At 46.4% G+C, this 21,657-nt stretch overlaps 1 protein-coding gene across 1 annotated transcript in view; it reads left to right on the forward strand.

Annotated features, from left to right (window-relative positions):
- otog (otogelin) overlaps positions 1–21,657 on the forward strand; it is a 53,631-nt gene that overhangs the window by 31,467 nt on the left and 507 nt on the right. The window contains exons 24-54 of the mRNA XM_027281370.1: positions 113–220; positions 841–979; positions 2,148–2,282; positions 2,386–2,532; positions 2,874–2,993; positions 3,220–3,336; positions 3,469–3,625; positions 4,774–4,800; positions 4,893–5,069; positions 6,925–7,203; positions 8,652–8,769; positions 9,824–9,903; positions 10,026–13,699; positions 13,832–14,015; positions 14,110–14,261; positions 14,335–14,424; positions 14,508–14,694; positions 14,846–15,066; positions 15,184–15,322; positions 16,083–16,271; positions 16,353–16,562; positions 16,669–16,773; positions 16,916–17,020; positions 17,240–17,341; positions 17,551–17,649; positions 17,750–17,790; positions 17,888–17,963; positions 18,059–18,237; positions 18,315–18,419; positions 18,553–18,672; positions 18,891–18,936. Of these exons, the coding sequence (XP_027137171.1) occupies positions 113–220; positions 841–979; positions 2,148–2,282; positions 2,386–2,532; positions 2,874–2,993; positions 3,220–3,336; positions 3,469–3,625; positions 4,774–4,800; positions 4,893–5,069; positions 6,925–7,203; positions 8,652–8,769; positions 9,824–9,903; positions 10,026–13,699; positions 13,832–14,015; positions 14,110–14,261; positions 14,335–14,424; positions 14,508–14,694; positions 14,846–15,066; positions 15,184–15,322; positions 16,083–16,271; positions 16,353–16,562; positions 16,669–16,773; positions 16,916–17,020; positions 17,240–17,341; positions 17,551–17,649; positions 17,750–17,790; positions 17,888–17,963; positions 18,059–18,237; positions 18,315–18,419; positions 18,553–18,672; positions 18,891–18,936 (7,628 nt within the window). The remainder of the gene's footprint in view (positions 1–112; positions 221–840; positions 980–2,147; positions 2,283–2,385; positions 2,533–2,873; positions 2,994–3,219; positions 3,337–3,468; positions 3,626–4,773; positions 4,801–4,892; positions 5,070–6,924; positions 7,204–8,651; positions 8,770–9,823; positions 9,904–10,025; positions 13,700–13,831; positions 14,016–14,109; positions 14,262–14,334; positions 14,425–14,507; positions 14,695–14,845; positions 15,067–15,183; positions 15,323–16,082; positions 16,272–16,352; positions 16,563–16,668; positions 16,774–16,915; positions 17,021–17,239; positions 17,342–17,550; positions 17,650–17,749; positions 17,791–17,887; positions 17,964–18,058; positions 18,238–18,314; positions 18,420–18,552; positions 18,673–18,890; positions 18,937–21,657) is intronic.

Raw genomic sequence — 21,657 nt, forward strand, 5'->3', positions numbered from 1 at the left:
ACCCAAGACAACATGTCTGTTCAATCCCAAACCACTGCATCCAAACTCTGTTATCCACATCAGTAAATACAGACTGTTCTGTCCTTCAACATGTTTGTGTTTGAACCCTCAGCTTGCTGAAACACGGAGACGAGTGTTTCGAACCTGCATCCTGCCCCTGTCTATGGAAAGGAAAGGAGTATTACCCCGGCGACAGAGTGTCCTCCCCGTGCCATCAGTGGTGAGTCAATGCCACGTTTAAAATGAGATCGAGCGCGTTGTTCGTTGAAATATAAAGTCTGGTCCCACATGATCTTCCTCTCTTCCTCCAGTGGGTCTTTATCCATTTTGTCAAGGCGTACAAATTTGCTTTACCCTCACCAATCATCCCCCGACAATATCTGTCAATTTTACTAATTTTTCAAAGTCAGATTTGATCCTGAAAGCACCGACTCCTGAGATTGTCAGAGCGGCAAAAGTGGCCACCTGATATCCATAATTCTCTGTTATCACAGGACAAAAAAAAGGCCTGGAAAATAGAGCGGGCCCTTGTATGACTCTTTGATTCCCTCAGCTTCAGACTCTTCATAGCTGGTGAAAGGTAACACTCTCCCAGTGATCTCAGTCATTCTCCCATCCTTCCATTTCTCCTTCAAGCCATAGCCAGGGAAGACGATGTAGATGACAGCCTAATAGCGCAATGAGCGCCAATTCAGCCTTTGACAATTCACCGGCCACTTTTCTGCCCGCGGTGAACCCGAGGCTCTCGACAAAAGAAGGCCATTAGAGATGAAAAAAATGTCCTCGCACTAAGTGGGAACAAGTTGATGCCGAATCACTGAAGCTCTGCTGTCTTTGTAGTGTTTGCCAGCACGGGACGTTCCAGTGTGTGTTTCATCCGTGTCCATCCATGTGCATGGCTTACGGCGATCGCCACTACAGGACGTTTGATGGGCTGCTGTTCGACTACGTCGGTGCATGCAAAGTCTATCTTGTAAAGGTATTGAAAGTATTTATATTGTTATTATTAACATCTGTACACTTGATGCTTATACTTTTTGTTTTTTAGGTTGTCAATTTTTATTGAAAAATATAGCTTTAAAGGACTTTTCACCTGAACTTTATGACTCATTTTCTAGTAAACAGGTTCCTCTTGTGACATTTGCAGCTGAAATGTTTGTGATAATAACGTGAATAAAGGAAAAGTGCAAATTAGCAAAGCCTCAGAGTCGCTTTAAGTAAGTAAAAAACAAAACCAAATAAAAAAAAATAAAGGCTTCACCTGCAGAGTTTGTATTTGGTATCATATTTAAGGCAAAAAATGTTTTTGAATATATTTACAGCATTATGGATCTTTGCTTTTAATTGATAAAAATGTTTAAAAGTGTGATGAATTACATATTTAAAGCAAGTTTAAACACAGATTTTCATCCATTACTGACATAAAATTAAACTAATGACTACTTGAAAAGTTAGAAAAAGTTAACTGCAGCTGATTTCTTCTTATTATAAGATTAAAAAGTTTAAAAAAAAAGTTATGTTTGCATCCAGTGTTACTCATAGACAGTTTAAAACATGTCACATCCCTGGTGTCACCAACACGCTCTTAATCCTGCATAACTTTAAGCCTTAATATAATGTGAACAGGTGAGTTGTAAATAAATTCACCCTCAGTACAGTTGTCATGAACGGGGAAATTAGCTACAGAGACCAAAACTGTTTTTTGTACCAGGCTGTAAACATGTTTATTTCTGCTGTGAAGTTGGACATTTGGACATGGGGACTTATGGAGACTGACTCACTTCTGGAGCCAGCCTCAAGTGAACGTTAGAGGAACTGCAGCTTTTTGGCACTTTACTTCACAGACACAGAGTTTGCAGCTCAGTGTTACCCACTGAAACACATTGTGTGCATCCTTGAGCTCTAACAAACATTAAATTTATTTCTTTACTCATAAATAAACAGTTTAAATCCTGCAGTTGTCTTCTTCCCTGCATTTGCTGCGTACCTGAAAAAATGCAACTTTTACACTGAAGTAACTCGTAGTTACAAACCTTTATATCACTTATGTATCTATAGGTATAAATATATCACATTAGACTCAGACTTTTCTGAGCTTGGAAGACTTTGTTGGTGGTTTCTGTGATTGTGTTGTCTCTCCTCCACAGAGCAGCGCTGATGTGATGCTCAGTGTGGCGGCCGAGAACGTCGACTGTTTCGACAGCGGAGTGATCTGCAGGAAATCTCTGCTGATCAACATCGGCAGATCCTTCGTGGCATTCGATGACGACACTGGGAAGCCGGTGAGAGCGTGATTTCGTTGTCACCTTTGATGATTAATCGTAATTGAATCTGTTCGAGGATAACGCATGGGAATATTTCAGTGAAGCACTCTGTCTTCTGCAGAATCCGTCCAGTGTGATCGACAGGAAGCAGAAGATGCTCATCTGGCCGGCCGGATACTACACAGTGGTTCATTTTCCAGAGGAAGAAGTCACCGTCCTCTGGGACCGCAAGACCACCGTTCACATCCAGGTCGGACCTCGCTGGCAGGTAGGTCAATGGTCCAGTGCCTGTTTTCTTACTCAGTGTGCAAACTTGTGATTTTAGCATTTGGCTGATCCAGTTTAGAGAAAGTAAACATTAAGACATTTACATGTTTCTGAGTTTGACAGTTTATTCCTTGAATCTGGAAACAGAACAACCTCAGACTGACGCTGTTTTTGTCCTTTGTGCTCACTCTAGTAAACTGAGCAAATAAGTGGAACCTTTTAAGACCATATCATCTTCAGGATTTGATGATGTTAAGTGGATATCGTGTGAATTAACACGTTAAACTGATCTGGTTAAAGAGAGATGTGTGTGTGTGTGTGTGTGATGTGTGATGTGTCCAGGGGAAGTTAAGCGGGCTGTGCGGAAACTTTGACATGAAGACGGTGAACGAGATGAGGACGCCCGACAACATCGACTCCCCGACTCCACAGGAGTTTGGAAACAGCTGGACTGCAGTAGAGGTGAGTGAAACATCGAGTTTAACAGCTGAATGAAACAAATTCACATCATGCATCTGATTAATTTGACACTTTTAACAACAGAACGACAGAAACAAACATTTAACCACTGTCTCTTAAAAACGAATCTTTTTCGGACCTCACTACTTAACCTCTAAGTAAAAGTTGTAACTCAACACCACTGTGTGTGTGTGTGTGTGTGTGTGTGTGTGTGTGTGTGTGTGTTCAGTGTGTGAACAGTCCAGATATCAGACACCCCTGCAGCCTGAACCCGCTCAGAGAACCTTTTGCAAAGCGTCAGTGTGCCATGCTGCTCAGCGAGGTCTTCCAGGCCTGCCACCCGGTGGTGAGTGACAGTACAACAGCAGCAGCAAGACTCATGTTACTCTTTCACAGTCATCTGAACCTGATTTGACCCAAATGCGTGCCCTTATACGTGCACTCAGTTCTCTGTCCCTTGGCTTGCTCCTGTGCTCAGGTGGATGTCACCTGGTTCTACATGAACTGCCTGGCAGACACGTGTGCCTGCAGTCGTGGAGGCGACTGCGAGTGTTTCTGCACCAGCGTGGCGGCGTACGCTCAGCGCTGCTGCCACCAGGGAGTTCCTGTCGACTGGCGCTCGCCGTCTCTGTGCCGTAAGTCAGAACTCTGGGAGAGAAAAACCTGTCGGCTATCAGGGGGCGACTACACTGGTTGCAAAAAGAAATCTGGTTATACGGAAGTCTATGACAAAATGAGCCGACTTCTCAGTTGATTCATGACCTCAGTAACGAGTTTACGGTCTCAATCTCTAGTTTCAAGTCTTCTTCCACACAGCACGATGTTAATTTAGTAAATTATGGCCCCATTTAACGTGTGAAACATGAAACATGAAGCAAATTTTAGCTTTTTGCTATGATTATTTCTTTATCTCTCCACGAAGAGGTCATATGAATCTGAAGTCAGTAACCTATAACCGTAATCTTTGAATGATTTTTATGGATGACCACGCCCACACAGTTTCCTCAAAATTCATCATTTTGATAACTTTTACTCAGGAAGTCTTTATGAACACATGTACCAAGTTTGAAGTGAATTAGATAGAATCCCTAGGAGGAGTTCGTTCAAACATGACCCCTTGTCAACCAGGCCAAAACAGCAAAAATGGTGATTTTCATTCTTAAATATCTCGCTTCCTGTTCATTGTAGCCCATTGGTCCAAGAGAGTTTTTTGTAGGTCTTGCCATGTTCTACAATTCAGCTGAACTTTCATAACTCTGTGTCCAAAACTGTGGCGGGGCTCATCGGATAAAATCCCTAGGAGGAGTTTGTCCAAATGCGACCCCTGGAAATGACCCTAAAACCCGAAAAGTCCAAGAGACCAAGAGACTTTTTTGTGCGTCTCGGTATGTTACATACTCCCTCCAACTTTTGTACACATGGATGAAACCGTGGCGAGGGGCCCCTCCAAAAACACACATCTAGGTGGCGCTGTAAAAAACACACATCTAGGTGGCGCTGTAGAGCCATATGCGTACGTCCATATGCGAGACCCCCAAAATGCGTAATTTTACACCCGACATTGGGGGGGCAGGCATATTTTCGTGAGTTTTCGAGGGGATATGGGCCGTCGAAAATGCGATTTACTTTTTAACGTCGTTTAGCATTAGAAATCCAAAAGGGCCTCGCCCAGCGTGCCGTGCTCGGGCCCTAATAATGATTATTAACCATTAATAAGATTAAAATTAGTAACAGCTTAAATAAATATTATTGTTGTTGACTGTCTCTGTGCTTCTTTCTGCAGCGTATGACTGTGAATTCTACAACAAAGGTAAGACAGTCCCACCTTCAAATAAAAATTCATTTATATGCTAAATGTAAAGTTTGTGCTACAGCTGCACTAACACGTCCTCCCGTCTGCAGTTCTGGGTAAAGGCCCCTTCAAGCTGATCACCTTCAGGGATCGGACAGCGGTGCTGACAGCCAGCGGGTCCAGTGGTTCTGTGTTCCTGCAGCGGGGCAACATCAGCATCGCCGCCTCCCCCGGACTCCTCGTGCAGTTCATGATGACGCCGGGCCTCAGCAGAGTCCGACCACACGGTGAGTTACTTCTGTTCAGCCTGCAGGGAGTCGACAACTTTGCAAACAGTTAAACATCACAACTTTTATTTCACCAACCACTAAAAGTCAGTCCCACATTTACTCTTGTCCGGCGGCTTCTTGCTCGCTCACTCTCTCCTTTTCTCTTCTTAGCTTCCTCCGTCAGCGTCCTCTTCACTCTCTTCTCCTCTGCCATTTTTATTGCCTAGCTCCAGTTCTGGCACGACACTGGCTCCCCCCCATGTAAACCTCTTCTTCTTCTTCCCGGTGGTCCAAAACACCTGTGGTACAAACACTAACTCTCCCTCGGCTCCATAAAATATGATCCAGTCTCACCAGAATCAGAGTTTAAACATTTTTAATTTTATTGCAGAGATGGGCAATATGATGTTGCTTTAACTTGACAAGACTCAGGAGTAAAAACCACTGAGGCAACTCTGATCAGTGTTTTGGTTTATTTTGCATCAGAAAGACTTTTGTAGATGTGTTTTCCTCAATATTTATGCCTGTGTGAACATAAATACGAGATAGAACAGATAATTAAAGTTTAAATTACAGGAGCAGTGTGTGAAACGTTCCTTGAACAAGATCTTGAATTTTCAGTGTAAGTGAGTGTGGGAACCTCGTGGTCAGCTGAGAGGCTTTATAGTTTTTAGTGTCACTGTGTGTCTGCAGGATACAGTAGATACAGTATCAGTGCATGAAAGAGAGCGTCTGTGGTGGAGTTTGGGAAAGCTTGATCGGTGGAGATACCACAGCGAGTTCACTGTATTTCTGCTGGACTGTGAGAATCAGTAGGAAGCTGACTCATTTCACCTCAATGACAAAATAATCTCGTCCCAAAAACAACTCGTATGAGAGTTTTCTGATCTACGAACTCGATCATAGCAAGAGGCATTGTCAAGAAAATACAAAGCAAAACAGTATTCAGGGTTTGTACAAAGTCTTTGTTGTAGACATCCATCCCTTCGCTGCATCCTGCAGCAGATCGTTGCGTCTTCTTCCTGTTGTCCAGCTGCTCTTCCTCCGTCCACGCCATCTCGACAGAAACTGACTGAAAGCGAGCCGGTCCATGTTCTCCCCTTCCACTGTTTCCACCACGTTTGTCAGTGTTTGGAACGATGTGAGCGTCTCTGATGCAGGCTAATACGGCAACCTGAGCTGCAGGCCGGCCAGCAAGTCAAGCCCGGGACAAGCTGGGTCTAACTGTTTGCTGCATGTGAGCCACGATACTACTGGATCCTTTTCAAGAGCAGTTCAGACACATTTGAAATGAATGTAACTGTTTTCTGTGAGTTACTAGATGAGCGATGTGAAGGAGCCAAACAAAAATCTGTTTTATCCTGAGCTTGTGCTCCACACAAACAGTTCAAATAAATTTCCCTTAAAGAGATTCCACCTAATTTAAATCTGCAAAGTCGTGGATTATTGGTGGACCTGAGAAGAGCTGAATGATGATGCTCAAACAAGACACCCAGCTGTCAGTCAAAGCATCCACGCTCTTAATCCTGCATAACTTTAAGCCTTAATATAATGTGAACAGGTGAGTTGTATATAAAATCACCCTCAGTACAGTTGTCATGAACGGGGAAATTAGCTACAGAGACCAAAACTGTTTTTTGTACCAGGCTGTAAACATGTTTATTTCTGCTGTGAAACATGGGGACTTATGGAGACTGACTCACTTCTGGAGCCAGCCTCGAGTGGACGACAAGAGGAACTGCAGTTTTTGGCTTTTGTTCAGTTATCTTAATTAAAGTCTAATTCAGTCCGTGTACCATGGGGAGCTCTCGGGTTGAAGAGTTTGAACTTCCTCTGGTTCTTGTCGTACTGATGAATTGTTTTTTTTCCACAGACACATCGCGGGTTTCCTTCGAGGCCGTCGACAGACCAAACTACTTCCTGTACACGAGCCCCAGCGGCCAGGTGAAGCTGTCCAAGTGGGAGGACAGAGCGGCATTCTGGGATGCAGCCACCTTCGTCCTCCGCAGGAACACCTGGAGCCCCGGCTACGACTCGCTGGAGTCGCAGGTCAAACCCGGCTTCTTCCTGCACGCCACGCCGCCACGCCTCCAACTGCTCAAGTACAGACACACCGACAGCTTCCGCAAGGCCACACTGTTCAAACTGACAGGTCAGCCAACTTTTAGTTTTACTACTAAAAGGCTTTCAAATGATCTTCTTGACTAGTTTTTGTCTGCCCTGGTAAAGGTAATGGTTAGGTTATTATTCTTATCCGGGGTCGGGTCGCGGTGGCAGCAGGTTTAGCAGGATGTTCCAGACTTCCTCCGGAGGGAACCCGAGGCACTCCCAGGATAGATGGGCTCTGTAGTCTCTCCAGCAGGTTCTGGGTCTGCCCTGGGGTCTCCTCCCAGTTGGAAGGTGCTGGAACACCTGCAAAGAAAGGCGCCCAGGAGGATCCTAATCAGATACCTGAACCACCTCAGCTGGCTCCTTTCAACGCGAAGGAGCAGCGGCTCTGCTCCGAGCTCCCCACCATATCTCTAAGGATCTCCACTCGATTGAAGAAGCTCATTTTGTCCGCTTGTATCTGCGATCATTCTTTTGTTCACAAAGCTCATGACCATAGATGAGGGTTGGAACGTAGACAGAGCTTCAGCCTTCCAGCTCAGCTCTCTCTGAGCCACAGTGGGTCCGGTACAAGGTCCACACCTCCCTGCCAGTCCATCTAAAGCTCCATTTTCCCACCACTTGTGACCGTGAGATACTTGAACTCCTTCCACAGTTTTATGGCAGAGAACCATGAAATCTGACAGGATAGGCACAGTGAGACCTGAACACGAGCGATATTCACTCTGTTTTTAGGTTAACTGCACCGTTTTTCAGATGTTCTGTACTGTTATTGTTATGCAATCATCTTCATCTCCATATATATAATGCATAATTGTTCAGGGATCATCATGTTACTCGGGTTCTTGAAGGAAAACAGTCAGGACGCAGTGATCTGGATGAACTCTCTGTGGACTGTGCTGTATTCTGGTCTCTGGATCATCAGGAGGCTTTTCTCCGGGTTCAGATGGTCATCGGCACTTTTCTCCGGGGTCAAGGGTTGAAGACCGGTGACTCCTCCGCCTGCATGCTCCGCTCAGAGAGCAGCCGGGCTAATCACCGATGCTAAATATACAGCAGCACTTGTGTTAGTTAATGGAAAAGGCGTAGGAGCCAATAGCAGATTGGATTTCATGCTGACAGCAGTGAATGCCGCACACATTCAGAGCGAGAGATGTCCAGACTTTGGACGGACACTAATGGCTTTCTAAGTTCATCACATTACTGGTCTGTGAAAACATTTGTGGCTCCTTTTTAGCCGGTCTAGATTAGTAACGTGATACACTCTCACATCAAACATTTCCTGCAGATCGAGGCGACATCAGAGTGATTTTGATTTCGGTTTAACTCACACTGTGACATTTATTTGAACACTTCTGACCCTCAAAAACACAACACTTTATTTTAAATGTGAACCGAGTTCTCGAGGTTTCCAAAGCTACTGAATATGCACTCTTAACCGTTCAACAAAGCCGATGACAGTGAAGTGTTGTGTGTGTGTTTTTTCATCAGGCCCCAGCCCGGACACCCCGCCTGGTCCTCGATGTCAGTGGAGGTACGATTCCTGCGTCATCCCCTGTTTCAAGACCTGCAGCGACCCGTCAGCTGAAGCCTGCAGCACCATCCCACAGTCAGTTATATTCTGATATTTTGATAAATAATAATAATACAATAGGATGCAGTGATCTGCAGATCCCTTTCAACATGTTGAAATAAACAAAGACGAGAAATGAAATGTTCAAACTTCATAACCTTTGTACAGGGGCAACTACAGACTGAGAGTTTTTGAATGTATCATGACTGGGTATGAAAAGGTTTGTCGTTGAAAGGCTCAGTCCTTCACATCAAGGATGGGGCGAGGTTCAACACTCTGTAGTAGTCCAACAGTTTACGAACGTAAGGAAACCAACACTGAACATCCGTGACCTTCGACCCCTCAGGCAGCACAGGCTGCATTATAAAAAGCCACACGACTGTATGAAGGATATCACTACATGGGCTCAGGATCATAAACACAGATCATCTCTGCATCTACAGATGAAGTTCAGACTCTACTTGAAGTAACGTGAAACATAACCTTTGAGTTTTGCAACTGCTTTACAGAGCATCAGACCCAACAGACGGCCACACAGGATAAGAAAAGATTCAAAGATAAAAGGACAATTAATAAAAAATAGAAGATTAAGAGATGAAGAGTTTAAAATAAAGAAATGAAAAGATAAAAGTAGACGACATCACAAAAAGGCAAGTGAGTAAAAATGAGATTTAAGAAGTGATTTAAAAGAATTCACTGATTCAGCGAGCCTCGTCTCCTGAGTTGAGGCGTCCTGATCGAAAAGGCGCGATTGCCTCTAGTTTTGCCTCTAACCAGAAGTGACCCGCCCGAGGATCTAAGGCTGCGAGCTGGGGCGATATATATTTAGGGGCCAGACCGTGACGGACTTTAAAAGTGATCAGTAAAATTTTAAAATCAATCCTAAAACGCACAAGAAAACAATGGAGTGAAGCTAATATTGGTCAGAAGAAGACAAGTATGGTTCATAGCCTGGACAAGATTATTAACATGCGGTTGAAAGTTGAGGTGGGAATCAAACACAATACCTCGGTTTCTGAAAGATGACCAAGGGTATTATCTGCATACATGTTCAGATGAACATCTCCATGACTCTCTGCTCTCTGCTCAGTGTGGAGGGCTGCCTTCCTGTCTGCCCCCCTCACATGGTCCTGGATGAAATCACCCGTCGATGTGTTCATCCTGAAGACTGTGAGTATCTCCAGACTGATTTCTTAGTGGAACAGGATGTTGTCGTTCTTTTCTCTTGCTTTATTTAACATAAGACGTGAGCTCGGCTCTTCTCTGACACGCTTTTCATTGTTTTTGTTCAGGCATTAAGGTTCCAGTTGTTGTGCAGCCTGTAACACCGTCCATCGCTCAGCCGACCTCTCCAGCTGTCCCTTCTGCAACCACCACAAGCACCACCACCTCCACGATCACTACCACCACCACCACCTCCACCGTACCCTTCTCCCCTTCACACACCGCTCCTACTACTAAACTCACCACCACTACTCATGTAGTAGACACACAGACAACCACGTCCGGAGCACCACCCGCCCCTGACGCACCGACCCGTCCAGTCGCCACCTCTTCTTCTGCAGCTCCTGAGCTTCCCAGAACAACAGGACCCACATCTCCTCCAACAGCACCGCTCCCTGTCAGGCCAGAGGTGGAGGAGCTGCTGTCGACTGTCAGAGTGACTGAAGTCCCGCCCACCACCGTCACCGATAAAACAGCATGGACTACCAAATCTGCGAGCCCGACTGCGAGCCCGTTCGGCCCCACTACGACCAGAACGACTGCTGCTCCTTTCGCCATCACCGCTGTGTTCTTGCTCACCACCACCGCCAAACCCACCGACTTCCTCCAGCCCCTCATCACCACAACCGCCACCACCGCCACCACCTCGCTGAGGTCTACCACTGGAGCACCGACCACAAGCTCCATCATAGGGCCAACCACCACCAGTACCCCACCTCCTCCTGTTGACGTGCACACAACCAAAGAGACCACAGAGGCCACAACACGTTCAGCAGCAGTTACTCCGATCGTCACCTCTTCTAGTCCGAGTCCTGCTCCAGTCTCAGAGACATCTGTAGTTACCGAGAGGACGACTGTATCCAGTACAGCTACCACCTCATACACAGACACCACCACAAAGCCTGTAACAGTGGAGCGACTTCCCCCAACAACAACTACACCCGTCCCTCCTGGTTTACCAAGCACAGCCTCCACGACCTCTTCACCTTTCCCGACTTCACCTTCCGTTGAAACGGGAACTGTGTCTTTGCCCAGAGTCACCTCAGCTACAACCACAGAATCAGTCACACCAGTCGGACCTGTCACCACCAGCAAAACAACACCGTCCATAAGTCCAGAGACGACACCACCGCTTGTTACCACAGAGAAGATTCTGCACACCACTCCACCTGAACTCACAACATCTACAACAACTGCTCCTGAGTTACCAACGTCAACCACGCTCCATGTTGCACCAACTACACCTGTACCATCTACTCCGACCTCAGCTCCTACAGACAGAACAACACCTACAGACTTGAGAACAACACCTACAGACTCAAGAACAACACCTACAGACAGAACAACACCTACAGACAGAACAACACCTACAGACTGGAGAACAACACCTACAGACTTGAGAACAACGCCTACAGACTGGAGAACAACACCTACAGACTTGAGAACAACACCTACAGACTTGAGAACAACACCTACAGACTCAAGAACAACACCTACAGACTCAAGAACAACGCCTACAGACAGAACAACACCTACAGACTGGAGAACAACATCTACAGACTCAAGAACAACGCCTACAGACTTGAGAACAACACCTACAGACAGAACAACACCTACAGACTCAAGAACAACGCCTACAGACAGAACAACACCTACAGACTGGAGAACAACACCTACAGACTCAAGAACAACGCCTACAGACTCAAGAACAACGCCTACAGACTGGAGAACAACACCTACAGACAGAACAACACCTACAGACTCAAGAACAACACCTACAGACTGGAGAACAACGCCTACAGACTCAAGAACAACATCTACAGACTCGAGAACAACATCTACAGACTCGAGAATAACGCCTACAGACAGAACAACACCTACAGACTCAAGAACAACATCTACAGACTCGAGAACAACATCTACAGACTCAAGAACAACATCTACAGACTCGAGAACAACATCTACAGACTCGAGAATAACGCCTACAGACAGAACAACACCTACAGACTCGAGAACAACGCCTACAGACAAAACAACACCTACAGACTTGAGAATAACGCCTACAGACTCGAGAACAACGCCTCCAGATTGGAAAACAACGACAAAGAAAGTGACCACACCTGAATCCATTGTGTCTGGAATACCTGTAGCTACAACAACAACGGCTGCACCTCCACCTGTGAAGATTACAGACACCACAACTACCCCCGTATCTCCCTCCACAACGTATTCTGAGAGAACCTCCTGGTCTGCTGCAGTCCCAACATCTGAGAAAACCACTCAGATCACAACGTCAAGATCTCCAGATGTTCAAGAACCGCTGTCCACCACGTCCACAGGTCCTCCTGTTACCACAAAAACAACTGTTGGGCCTGTATCTCTTACAGAAACCACTTCTGCACCACTTGTACCGACAACAGAGAGCTCCACCCAACCAGTGTCGACCAAGGCGACATCCGAACCGTGGCGTCCCCCCCATCGGGAGACCTCCACCACCCTGGTCTACAGCCCCACAGTTAAGACTACACCAGAGGTTGCTTCTGAAGGTGTCGTCCACGTGGTCACTTCCACTAAAACTACTGAAGTGCCTCACATTCCCGTAACATTAACACCAGTTGTCACCTCTGCGACATCAGCTGCTGCCACAGCCACGACTGCCAAAACTACGACAACGTCTTCTGAAGTCTCAACTTCAGAAGTGGCAGCCACCACAACCAAGAAACTGGCTACACCGCCTCCACCCGTGCCTGGTATTGTTGGTATTGTTGAGAGACCTCTCGTCACGGTCTCCACAAGGCCGCCACCAGATATTGTCACCACTCTCAGACCCGTCATCATACAGCCGATCACGGAGACCACACATCCGGTGACCGGCAGAGTGGAGGTGTCAACGCAAGCCACAACCACATCGCATCCGTCTCCACTGCACACAACTACGTCGACCGAAGCGCCAAGGCAGCCAACAACTGTCTCGGGCGAAGTCACCACCCGGCTGGTGTCCACTGCGAGAGCTACACCTGCTACAACGACAACCACCATCACACGGCTGACCACCGAAAGAACGACACCCAGAGTTCCCGTGACAACAAGAGTTACCCCCAGATTCACGTTGACTTCGAGATCGACCGTCAGGCCAGACACTGCGAGGGTTACCATAACAACAAGGACCCCAACAGTAACCATGAGATCCACCACTGTCGGCCCACCAGCGGTCACACTAAGCCCGGAGACGACAACCACGCCAAGAGTGCCAACCAGAACTGTCGTAACCTCTGCCGAGTCGGTCACTACAGCAAGCACGACCGAACGTGCCGATACAACCGCAACCGTTTCCCACCCAACTACCACAACAACCGCCCCAGTGCCAGTTCTTACTCCAACAACAGTCACAGTGTCTACAGCTGTCCCCACAACAACCATCAGAGAGCCATCCACCTCTGAGAGAACCCTGACAACCAAAGAGACCGACGTGTCGCCAACCACATCCCAACCAGCAACACCTCCGCCTGAAACACCGATCTCCACTCAGAAAGCCGATGTTCCCATCGCCATTACAACTTCACTCCCAACTGATACATCGGTCCAAACAACCGAGCGGGAGGAGGACAGAGTCAGTCCGACGAGTCCAGGTGCAACGACGCCTTCAGCATCTGCGTCGGTGCAACCGTACACGCCTTTGGAAACGACCACAGCAGAAGAGGGGGTGACGACCACGACTGTGTCACCTATCAGGATGTGCACTGTAGGTTTATTTCAGTCACATATTGCTCTGTAATCACTTTATTTGCATGTTTTTAGTCACTTTAAAGTTGATTCTGACATATATGTGTCAGCTATGACGTCTGTGCTTCATTTTTTTGTTGTGGACTTTCAGCCGCCGTACGCAGAGATCGTCGATGAGTGCACAAAGTATATCTGCGTCAACAACCAGCTCGTCCTGTTCAACAAATCCCAGAGCTGCCCCTTCGCCGCCGCCGCCGCCCCTCCAAACTGTGGCCTGCTCGGCTTCGCCGTACTGATCAACGGGGACAAGTGCTGCCCTCAGTGGGACTGTCCATGTGAGGACAACACAAAATTACACCACCATTCATTTTTTAAATAACCGCCTCGGTTCCGTCTTTGTAATATTGCCATCTCTCCCGTGTGTTCCAGGTCGCTGCTCGATGTTTCCGGATCTGAACGTGATCACATTCGATGGGAACAGCGTCGCCATCTTCAAGGCCGCCTCATACATAGTGACCCAGCTGCCCAATGAGACCGTGAGCATCCTGGTCCAGGAGTGCCCTGCTGACTCCGAGTCACCAGTAAGTCGTTCACACTTTGGGAGTACGTCACTGATTTGATTTGTCGTTGATTTTAAACTTCTTCTTTTTTAAGTTCCTCTGGAACTTCACCAACCTGTGTCTGGTGGCGCTCAACATCACCCACGGATCCAACCACATCTACATCAACAGGCTGCAGAGGAGGGTGAGTGCTGCTCCCTTACCATCACTTTGTACATGAACCGTGACGTCTGCAGATTAAAACTCAAAGTTGCACTTTTCTTTCAGCTCTACGTCAACTCGCGGTACGCCAAGCCTCGATTCAGGAAGTTTGGCTTTGAGGTCTATGACACAGGCAACATGTACCTGATCCGCAGCCCGGCTGGTCTCAAGCTGCAGTGGTTCCACAGCACCGGCATGATGGTGATCGACCACGACAGCTCCGTCAACAAGTTTCCTACGCTGGGCCTCTGTGGTAAGAGTTCTCCTCAGGCAAGAGTCAGACCAAATTGAGGGTTAAACGCAGGTTCTCCATTCATTTGAATGGCCACCGGAGTCTATCAAAGTGGTCCTGATGGTTATGACACCTCAAAAGGTGACCTGTCCGTTTGAACTTACGTCTTCAGGTTTCTGTGACGGAGACCCGCTGAATGACCTCATCCTGGCCAATGGCAGGACGGTGGGCTTGAACGAGGATCCGAGTGCTTTCATCGACAGCTGGCAGCTTCCCAACACCACCAGCTACATCAGCATCAGCCGCCGCCGCGAGCTCAACTGCTCCACAAGCGACTGCTCCACCTGCCTGGACATGCTGCAGAACCACACCTTCACCTCCTGCCACGCCTTTGTACGTTGAGCCACCAACTCATTTCAAGAGATACTGTTGAACAGAAGAAATAGACGGCTCTATATTAACTCCAGCTTCACATACAGGGATAATAATCAGTCCTTTGTCTGTTTCCAGGTCCAGCCGAGCACGTTCTGTGAATTTTGGGTACGAGATGCAGAGTACGTCAACAACCAGTGTGTGGCGCTGGCTGCTTACGTGGCTTCCTGCCACAAATTCAACATCTGCATCGAGTGGAGGAGTCCAGATTACTGCCGTAAGATTTCTGTCTGCCGTTTAACAACAGTTAAACACTCATGCTGCCTTTGAGCAGTTAGCACACTGTGTCACATGTACATAGAATCTGTTTTGTAGATCCATCCATCCATTTTATTTCACTTATCCGGGTATCACGGTCACAGCAGGTTTAGCAGGGCGCTCCAGACGTCCTTTTACCCAGCAACACATTCCTGCTCGTCCTGGAGGAACCCGAGGCGTTCCCAGGCTGGATGGGCTCTGTCGTCCCCCCAGCCAGTTCTGGTTCGCCTCCCAGTTGGATGTGCCTGGAACACCTCCAAAGGGAGGCGCTCAGGAGGATCCTAATCAGATGCCCGGACCACCTCAGCTGGCTCCTTTCAATGAGAAGGATCTACTTCGAGCTCCCGGTGGATGTCCGAGCTCCTCACCTTGTCTCTAAGGCTGAGCTACCCGGCAGAAGAAGCTCATTTTGTCCGCTTGTGTCCGCGATTCGGTGAGGGTTGGGAGGTAGATGAACTTTCCCTTCTGGTTCAGCTCCTTGTGAGTCGCAACAGATCTGGCAAAGACTGGAGTGAAGAAGCCGGTGTAGATAAACTGCAGTGTCAGAGTCTGGATGCAGGTTCCTGCACCTCGTCCACCAGACTACGACAGAAACGTTTCATTATGCGGCAAACATTCGGACTGTTGGATGCAGGATGTGGTTTGACATCGATGAAATAAACAAGGCCGTCATGTGTATGTATCGCTCAGCATTAACACGTTTGTGTCTCTTCCTGCAGCCTTCATGTGTCCCGGCGCTCTGCAGTATCAGGCCTGTCTGCCGGCCTGCACGTCTCAGTCCTGCCCCAACCACGACTTTGACTCGGACCCGGACCACTGTTCAGGTCTGACTGAGGGCTGCGTGTGCCCTGAGGGAACGCTGCTCCACCGGCCGTACTCCGCCCTCTGCGTCTCCCCTGAGAAGTGTGGTAAGACACCAAACTCACACTTGGAGACGCCGTAAGGTGCCGTGAGGTCGTTTATTTTTCTTACACAAACTCTTGTTTCAGCCTGCACCGACAGCTCCGGCGTTCCTCGCGCACACGGCGAGGTGTGGAAGGCCTCGAAGGAGGCCTGCTGCATGTACCGCTGCGACAACGACACCATCGTCCCCGTGGAGTACAACTGCTCCAGCGCGCCGTCGCCGGTGTGCAATCGAACGGGGGAGATGACCATCAGCATGGCCGACGACACGGGCTGCTGCCCGCACAAAGTCTGCGGTGAGGCCGCGAGCTTTCAGATCCAGAACATCTGTCCAGATGTGAAGGTTACAAAACAAAAAAAGAAAATCTGAGAAATGTAACAATGTCGTTTCTGCCTCTGCAGTGTGTAACCAGAGCCTGTGTGACCTCGTCCCTCCTGAGTGTAAGTACGGGGAGAAGCTGGTGTCGTACTACAGACAGGAGTCCTGCTGTCCGGACTTCGTCTGCGGTGAGTTTCTAATCCTGGAGTCAAAAACATCGACAGTAATAAGACAACAATTCTAAATCACACAGATCAAGAAGAAAAGACATAAAGATAAATATATAAATATAAATATAAATATAAATATAAATGTGTGTGTGTGTTACAGAGTGTGATCCTGAGCTCTGTGAGTCGGACGTTCCCTCCTGCAGAGACGACCAAACTCTGATCGCCACGAGAGCCGACGGCAGCTGCTGCCTCGCCCACATCTGCAGTCAGTTCAGCTAAACGCAATAAACTTCTCATTCATTCATTCATTCATTCATTCATTCATTCATTCGTTCATTCATTCGTTCATTCGTTCATTCATTCGTTCATTCGTTCATTCGTTCATTCATTCATTCATTCGTTCATTCGTTCATTCATTCGTTCGTTCATCAGTGAATCATCTGCAGGTTGAAGTGTGATGAATGTGTGTGTGTGTTTTCTGCAGTGTGTTCTTCCTGTCCGGAGTCGCCTCCTGTCTGTCTGGACGGCGAGGTGCTGATGGTGGACGCTAACACGACGGACCGCTGCTGCCCCGACTACCAATGTGGTCAGAACACACACACACACACACACACACATTTATTTATTTATCCTCTTTATATTTTACATTTACAGACTCGACTTTAAAATAAACACAAAACATGAGCAACAGTTCTGAACTTTTACATTTTTATATTAACTCTAAATTGACCAAATATCAATGACTGTAATGTTTTTAATGTGTGTGTATGTGTGTGTGTGTGTGTGTGTGTGCAGTGTGTCAGCCCTACAGGTGTCCTCAGCTCAGCTGTCCTGTCGGGATGTCGGTGGCGTCTGTACCGAGTCCGGATCTCTGCTGTCCGAACCAAACCTGCGGTAAAGAAACATTTTTAATTAAAGACTTCAACATCATTTTTATTTTTTGGATCCTGAATCTGCAACGTACAGAACTTTATTTATTTATTTCTGTCCTCAGAGTGTTCCTGTGAAAAGATCTCCTCTCCAAAATGTGGCCTGGTACGTCGTCATGGTTCAGATTCTGTTTCCTCGTGACGCTGCGCTCATAATTTTCTATCCAGTTTCTGTTTAAATGTTCACGTGTTGCGTTCTGCAGGGAGAAGCCGCCCAGCTGGACCGGGCCTTCATGTCCGACCCACAGAACCAGTGTGCCTGCAAAAGATACAAGTGTGGTGAGTGCTGCTGGTTCAGTTTCAGAGAAGCTGTGACCTCGTCTACTGTGACCTCTGACGTCTGTGTGTGTGTGTGTGTGTGTGTGTGTGTTCAGTGCGCGAGGCGGTGTGTGTGTTTGGCGAGCGAGGCGTGTTGCGGCCCGGTCAGACGCTGGTGGAGCACGACGACGACGGCTTGTGTCACAGCAGGCAGTGCAGCCGCAGCCTCGACCCGGCGAGCGGCTTCCACGTCCTCCGCACCAGCACCATCAACTGCTCCACCCACTGCCAACCAGTAAGACCACCACACACACACACACACACACACACACACACACACACAGGACTCATATGGAGTTGTTTGTGTTTCAGAATCAGATCTACGTCCCTCCGAAGGATCAGTCCACGTGCTGCGGAGTTTGTAAAAACATTTCCTGCCTTTACGAACACGAGAACGGGACGACGGCTCTGTACAAGGTAACGACTAAAAATAAATAACTCTCAGTCCCCTTATGAGCTTTTTCTAGAGCTTTCGGGCACATCTCACAGTCTTCATCACGCAGGAGTGTCTGTGGTTGATGTTGTCGATGCTGTCGTCGTGTGTTTGCAGCCGGGGAAGTCGTGGGTTTCAAACTGCATGAACTTCGACTGCTCGGACACTCTGGCCGGGCCGACGCTCATCTCGTACTCCTTCAGCTGCCCGCCGTTCAACGAGACGGAGTGTATGAAGGTCAGCACGCACATGCACGCTTTACAAACACACACATACGGAGATATTTCATGTGCAATGAGAGGAACACTCAGGGACACTGCAACTGGACCGGTGGAACGAAGCGGCAACCTCCACGTCTCGCAGAAGAGGCCGAGCTGCCACCACGCTGAGCATCATCACCGTTTCTCACAGAAAAGTTTCCCCGTTCTCACCTCGTGTCTCTCCTCTGCTCTCAGATCGGTGGAACAGTCGTAAGTTACATGGACGGATGCTGCAAGACGTGTGAGTATCTGATCTGAGCGTAGCCGCAGTCACTGTAGTTAGCGTAGAGCCTGTAGGCTGCAGCTGACACTGAAGAGCGCCTTCACCTGCCGCTCAACATGTTTCCAACATGTTTGCCCTTCAGTTTGTCCGTTTCAGTCGCAAAAATCTCCAACCACGTTGTTCCGAATTGGATCCCAGCTGTTTGTGTTTCATTTGTTTCTGCTGTTTATTCAGATTAGAGAGATCTGTCAGCGTGCTTTTCAGTGAGCTCTGTGAGACTGCAGTCACTGAAAAGCATCTGATCACATGCAAGTGGGTTTGTGGTTTATGTGCTGCAGCTTACCATCATGTACCAATCCCACCAGGTACTGGATTCCCTCTGTTCCCCTTCCCCGTTAGCCCCTTGACTCCCACAGTTAACACAAACTGTGAACGAGGTACACAACAACAACAAGGCTTGTCAGTGCCATTGTTGATATTCAACAATGTACTCCCTCCAAAAAAAAAACATGAAATAAAACACACAGGAAGTCTGAGTGCAACCTCTGCAGAACCGTCCTCTCAACTGCCGTCTCATTCCAGGTCTCGCTTTAAGAAAAATTGATGCAACAAAGACAAAAATCCATTTAGAGTGATCACGGTGCTCGTGTTGCATCCTCCTCGCTTCACAGAGATCCTAAATTTAAAGATATGCATTTGTTTTGTTGAATATTTATCTTAATTAAAGGAGGCGGGGACACAATCCTTCACACAGGCCAAAAATGAAGTCACACTTGAGAGGACGGTAACATGGCATCGACCCCCCCGCCCCTCCGTGTGGATCACGTACATGTACACGAAACTCTTTCCCCATTTAGCACTGTCTGGGCAGTGCATTGTTGATTGCCAACAATGTACTGTTGGTAGTGGCCCAGTAGTCGGGCTTAGACGTCTGCATGTGTCAGTAGATGTGCGATGTGGGTCGGTGTCGGGGCGTCTTTTTCACCCAACGTGTTAGCTGCCATAGAAGAGCTGCATGATGCTGCTCCGCCAGCAGGTGGAGCTGTGTGGGGAACTGAAGCTGCTGTGTGTGAGCAACTAAGAAGTACTCAAATATATATTACTTAAGTAAAAGTACTGATACACTCTGAGAAAATACTCCACTAGAGGTAAAAGTCCTGCGTTCAAAACTTTAGATATGTGCGTAATATCAGCAAAATGTACCAAAAATATAAAAATAAGTACTCACCGTGCAGTAAAATGTTGTTTTAATATTAAATCTGATGTTTCTGGATTCATATGTTTCATTTTAACTATTTTACATGTCGTTGACTACTTTAATCTACAGCATTTTCAGCTCTGTGACGGCGACTGTTCCAGCGAATCCAAGAAGGTTTTTAAAGTTTATTTAGCTGAAGAACAAGAAAACAAATGTAATGAAGGAAAAATACAATATTCGCCTCTAAAATGTCATAAAGTAGAAGTATAAAGCATAAAACAGGGAAAACTTGCGTACAGGTACCTCGAAATTACAGTGCAGTACTTTCAAAATGTACTACTGCTGACTGGGAGAGACGTGTGAATCATCGATACTTATTTATTTATTTATTTGTTGGTTTATTTAATATTTTAAATATATTTCTTAATTAACTAATAATAGTTTATTTTAATTTCTAATAGAATGAAATATTATTTTACTACAGTCGGGTAAATCTCTGATATTTGATGTTAATGTTAAAAATTAAAACCACACAGCAGCTTCAATTTTTTTGTTTTGTTTGTTTGTTTGTTTGTTTGTTTTTATGCCAAATGGTCGACGGAGCATGTTCACGGAAACTGTCTGTTTGTTTCATTCACTCAGTGGTGGAGGAAATATTTATATCAAGTATTAAAACTTAGAATGACAAATAAAAAAACTGAAGCTGAAGTATGAATCTGTTTAATCAGTAAAATGTATTTAAAGCAGTAACATGCTCTGTGATCTCACTGGATGATTCTGACTCCTTATGATTTTTTATTTTGGACCAGAGATTAATGATTATTTTCATTTTCTCAAAAATGTTGTCAGGGGTTCAGTTACATTTTTGATTAATTCAATTTAATTTAATTTAATTAAAGTCAACATTTTATTTGTTTGGAGTGTTGATGAGTTTGTAAAATTTCTATAAATATCAGTAAAACAGTAAAAATAGTTCTACAGTGACATTCACAATGTTTCGACAATAATTACAAAAATATTCAGATTATTCAAAGAAAAGGAAACGATTGTAAATAAATAACTGCCAATTAATTTTCTGTAAATCAACTAATTATTAAACTGTTTTTATAACAAAACATCAGATTTTTTAAACCTTTCATATTTTGTTAGATAAATAAGAAGTACGATATTTCTCTCTGAGATGAAGCAGAAGTTAAATCCACTTACTGAAACAGTAGTTGAGTAAATGTACTTAGTTACCTTCCACCACTGTTCATTTATTTGATTTACTCACTTTGAAAGATGTTTAACGTGATCTGATGCATGAAGGATTTCACTGTGTGTTTCTTTTGTCTCATTTGGAAGAATTCATGCTCCATCTTTTTATTTTTGTTGCTTTGATTTCTGGGCTTCATTTCTTCTTCATCCTTCATGTCACGCATGATCTCCATCCTCAGGACTCCTCCTCCTCCTCCTGTTTTTTTTTTTCCTCCTCGTGTTCGCGGTGATCTCCACGTGTCGCGACATTTTGTTTCTCTTTGTTTCCGACTGACTTGTTGCCG

This window comes from Larimichthys crocea, chromosome VIII (assembly GCF_000972845.2).
Source record: "Larimichthys crocea isolate SSNF chromosome VIII, L_crocea_2.0, whole genome shotgun sequence".
NCBI lineage: Eukaryota > Metazoa > Chordata > Actinopteri > Sciaenidae > Larimichthys > Larimichthys crocea.